At 42.8% G+C, this 4,999-nt stretch overlaps 1 protein-coding gene across 2 annotated transcripts in view; it reads left to right on the top strand.

Moving 5' to 3' along the window:
• The first annotated feature begins 596 nt into the window (after positions 1-596).
• sim2 (SIM bHLH transcription factor 2) overlaps positions 597-4,999 on the top strand; it is a 52,332-nt gene continuing 47,929 nt past the window's right edge. For both annotated transcript variants that reach the window (XM_031896553.1, XM_031896552.1), the window contains exon 1: positions 597-1,310. In XM_031896553.1, the coding sequence (XP_031752413.1) occupies positions 1,136-1,310 (175 nt within the window). In that variant the 5' untranslated portion in view covers positions 597-1,135. The remainder of the gene's footprint in view (positions 1,311-4,999) is intronic.

Below are 4,999 nucleotides of genomic sequence, written 5' to 3'. Positions count from 1 at the left end.
ATATGTGTGTGTTAGAGACTGTGTGTGTATGTGGGTAAATATGTATATATATGTGTTAGAGACTGTGTGTGTATATATATATATATGTGTGTGTATGTGGGTAAATATGTATATATATGTGTTAGAGACTGTGTGTGTATATATATATATATGTGTGTGTTAGAGACTGTGTGTGTGTTAGAGACTGTGTGTGTATATATATATATATGTGTGTGTTAGAGACTGTGTGTGTGTTAGAGACTGTGTGTGTAAATATATATATATGTGTGTATGTGGGTAAATATATATATATATGTGTGTATGTGGGTAAATATATATATGTGTGTGTCTGTACAAGTGTGCTGCTGCCTGTACCTGAGTATGAGTATGAGTGTGAGTATGAGTGTGAGTGAGTTATTTCACGCCCCATCTCCCAGCCAGGGGTCAGTCCCCCCCCCCCCCCCATATAATTATTAACCCACTAGTGCCCGTTGTGCCCTTAGTTGGCTGTGCTGCCCCCTCTCCCACACGTCACTCCGGGGGGGCTCCGCGCTCTCCCATTGGCTGCGGGGCTGGGAGTAGTGACTGTTGCGCTGCTGGGAGCGGGGAGACGGCTCCGAACTCGGGGAGGGGCCGCACAGGAGAGATGGATTCGCCCTACAGAGTGAATGGCTGAGCGCTAGGGGGGGAGGTGGCCCCTTTTATCTACTGGGGCTCCTCTCTGCTCTCATCCAATTCCTACTGCCCAACTAGTACAACCCGGCCTGGGGCCACACTGGGCCCTGACTGTCACATAGTCACCCTGGGATTTGGGGGCACAAGGGTGGCAGTCAGGTACTTTGCGCTACAGCCAAGGGATCAGCGCTGCCACCTTGTACCTGATGCTCCGACCCCAGTCACTGTGAGGATGCGGCGACCCCGATACCCTGAGTGCATGGAGATTCTCTGAGTGGGGATTGTACCTTATACAGCGGATAATCCGGGGGGGGGGGGACACGGCACCGATCAGCTGTCATGGGACCTGGTGTGGGGCTCTTTATAGCGTGGGGCCCCCAGTGCTGATGGGAGAGAGCAGCTGATCCCCACAATCCGCACACAGAGGAGCAGGGGGTTATTATTATGCCAGTTCCACTTCCAAAGTCCCCCAATCACCGACATGAAGGAGAAATCCAAGAACGCAGCTAAAACCCGGCGGGAGAAGGAGAATGGGGAGTTCTACGAACTGGCAAAACTGCTGCCTCTCCCCTCGGCCATCACCTCCCAGCTGGACAAAGCCTCCATCATCCGCCTGACTACCAGCTACCTGAAGATGAGAGCCGTCTTCCCTGATGGTGAGTCTGTTATCCGACCCGGCCATGAGTCCGCACCTTCAGCCGCCAGTGCAAGCACCTTGCAGCCTGTCTCCTACTTGCACCAGTGTCCCCTCTCTCACCTTATTCCCTACAGTTCCACTAGTGTCCCCTCTGTCACCTTATTCCCTACAGTTCCACTAGTGTTCCCTCTGTCACCTTATTCCCTACAGTTCCACTAGTGTTCCCTCTGTCACCTTATTCCCTACAGTTCCACTAGTGTCCCCTCTCTCACCTTATTCCCTACAGTTCCACTAGTGTCCCCTCTCTCACCTTATTCCCTACAGTTCCACTAGTGTCCCCTCTGTCACCTTATTCCCTACAGTTCCACTAGTGTCCCCTCTCTCACCTTATTCCCTACAGTTCCACTAGTGTCCCCTCTCTCACCTTATTCCCTACAGTTCCACTAGTGTCCCCTCTCTCACCTTATTCCCTACAGTTCCACTAGTGTCCCCTCTCTCACCTTATTCCCTACAGTTCCACTAGTGTCCCCTCTGTCACCTTATTCCCTACAGTTCCACTAGTGTTCCCTCTGTCACCTTATTCCCTACAGTTCCACTAGTGTTCCCTCTGTCACCTTATTCCCTACAGTTCCACTAGTGTTCCCTCTGTCACCTTATTCCCTACAGTTCCACTAGTGTTCCCTCTGTCACCTTATTCCCTACATAGTTTCACTATTGCTCAGTCACCTCATTTCCTAAATAGTGTCACTAGTGTCCCCTCTGGCACCTTATGTTCTACATAATTTCACTAGTGCTGACTGTCATCTTATTTTTTAAATAATTTCACTAGAGCTCACTGTCACTTTATTTCCTACATAGTTTCACTATTGCTCACTGTCACCTTATTTCCTAAATAGTGTCACTAGTGTCCCCTCTGGCACCTTATTTCCTACATAATTTCACTAGAGCTCACTGTCACTTTATTTCCTACATAGTTTCACTATTGCTCACTGTCACCTTATTTCCTAAATAGTGTCACTAGAGCTCACTGTCACCTTATTTCCTAAATAGTGTCACTAGTGCTCACTGTCACCTTATTTCCTAAATAGTGTCACTAGTGCTCACTGTCACCTTATTTCCTAAATAGTGTCACTAGAGCTCACTGTCACCTTATTTCCTAAATAGTGTCACTAGTGCTCACTGTCACCTTATTTCCTAAATAGTGTCACTAGTGCTCACTGTCACCTTATTTCCTAGATAGTTCCACTAGTGTTCCCTCTGTCACCTTATTCCCTACAGTTCCACTAGTGTTCCCTCTGTCACCTTATGTCCTACATAATTTCACTAGTGCTCACTGTCATCTTATTTCTTAAATAATTTCACAACTGCTCACTGTCACTTAACACCCCTTGAATAGATAGTGTCGAGGCGCACACTTAGCGCTAGATAGCGTTATTAGTGCATCGGTAGTACATACACAGGGTCCCCTGAGCTTCTGTAATACATACACAGTGTTCCTGGTGTAACCGTACTGCTCAGATCGTACCCTATTAGCACAGAAAATGCCCCTAGCGCAAACTTAGCGCTTAGATAGGAAGGTTCCCAGTGCGGCCTTGTTGCTAAGTACTGGGCTCATGTTGCTTTTATCCCTACTCCCCCCATAGCCCAATATTCTACCAGCCCGAACCAATAACACTATTCTCCTCTATTATATATATATATAGAGAGAGAGATTATTCCCATAAGTTCCGACTGTTACCTACCCCCCTGTACCCTCATGTACCCCCCTGTACCCTCCTGTACCCCCCTGTACCCTCCTGTACCCCCCTGTACCCCCCTGTACCCTCCTGTACCCCCCTGTACCCCCCTGTACCCTCATGTACCCCCCTGTACCCTCCTGTACCCCCCTGTACCCTCCTGTACCCCCCTGTACCCCCTGTACTGCTGTTATTTGATTCATCAAATTATTCGTTATTATACAGAATCTGCCCTTTGAGGTAATTTAATGTGTCAGGTTATTTGGGGAAATTTTTTTTAGAAAAAATACGTGTTTTGTAACAAGAAAATTCGATAATGTTATTTTGTGCCATTTAAAAGCTAATAACGCGCTAAAGAACTTCAGATTCGATCTAAACTTAATTCGTAAAATATTTTTCGTGTTTTCTTTTTTTTATCCCTACAATAAAAACAAGAATTAGAATTAGAAATCTATACGGATCTGTGTGTAAATGAATATATTTTAACACACACATATATACAAAGAGTTAGAAGTTATAAGTAAAATGCAGTTAATAGGAATAATACGAATTATAACAGAAAACGTTATTATTGTTGATAGAATTAGTATTATAATTTAATGACTACTCCTATATATTAATTATCAACTACATATACAACATGAAAACATCTGATTTGAGAGAAACGAACTACATTTGTTTTTGCGCTACAATTAGCGCCGAACAGCGGAAAGTATTTCAATACAAACAACAGAAACGATTTCGTAGCACAAAATAAAGATGATTATTAGGTCACAATAAAACACACGCAAAGGGGTTATTATCCTGAGGAGAAATCGGGCGATATAATTGGACAGTAATTCAAAGGCTAATGATTTAAAGTGATCTATGGTTTGGCTGCATGAGTTAGGCCTAATGGCTAAAGTGAATGATGACTCGGAGCCTTTAATGCCCCCATTTCATTTGCAAATGATTTTCTTCCTGCCTCTAAACGGTCTGCAATAACTCTCCCACCCAGAGTAAAGTTGCTCCAATCCCACCAATCAGCGGGTTAGAGAAATACAATATATTTACATTAGATGTTACCAGCTACACTCTAGTGCGGGATTAAACGATCGCCTATATTAATTGCAAGCTCTGTGGATCACAGTTTCGTTGCGACTTGTTTTCTTCTGCCTTTGTAAGCGGGCGGCGACTTTATATATATGAAAAAAATCTTATACATAAATTATATATCAATTTATTGTTACAAATAATTGTATTAATTACAAAATTAAATATATAATATATATATATATGTATCTCATCTGACAACTATTATATAAATAAATATATACAATACACACAATATATATACAGATATGATTTTATATTAATATATATGTAGAATGGCAGGCACACAAACTCGCATTTATGTGAAAAAAAACATTTTTTTCCAAGAAAGTTCCATTTATCTATTTTGTTCATTTCATTTACTGCATTATATTTTAACACATATTATTCCGTTGTATTCGATACAGACCTAAGGAAATATTAAGCAGACCAGAGGCCAGAAAGTGAAATTCTTGTAACAATATTGTATAATCTGGGGAATGATTTTGGGATTGAGCGATCTGACAGGAAGGACGGGGTACGAATTGGAGATTTCAGATAGAAGGTAATTGAAGAAGATTAGGGGGATAGAAGGGAAGAAGTTGTTGGGGGGATATGGGAGGCTCGGAATTAAAAACTGGTTAATGTTACGCTGTTATTTAAATAAACCCAAATCCTTCCCTTTGTCCGATCTGCTCTCAGGCCCCTTACTGGGATTAGAATAGAGATTCCCCCTCCGCCCTCTATTCCTAAAATACACGGATTTCTTCTCAGACAACTAATGGGTTACAATAAACATAATTAATACTGTCAAGTGCCTCTCGGGAAACTACATATACACATATTTATATATATATTCTTATGGGGAAAAAGAGATAATAATTCATGGGAAATCGACTGT

This window comes from Xenopus tropicalis, chromosome 2, assembly GCF_000004195.4.
Source record: "Xenopus tropicalis strain Nigerian chromosome 2, UCB_Xtro_10.0, whole genome shotgun sequence".
Lineage (NCBI taxonomy): Eukaryota > Metazoa > Chordata > Amphibia > Anura > Pipidae > Xenopus > Xenopus tropicalis.
The sequence above is the reverse complement of the archived record's forward strand: the minus strand, read 5'-3'. Positions and strand labels throughout refer to the sequence as shown.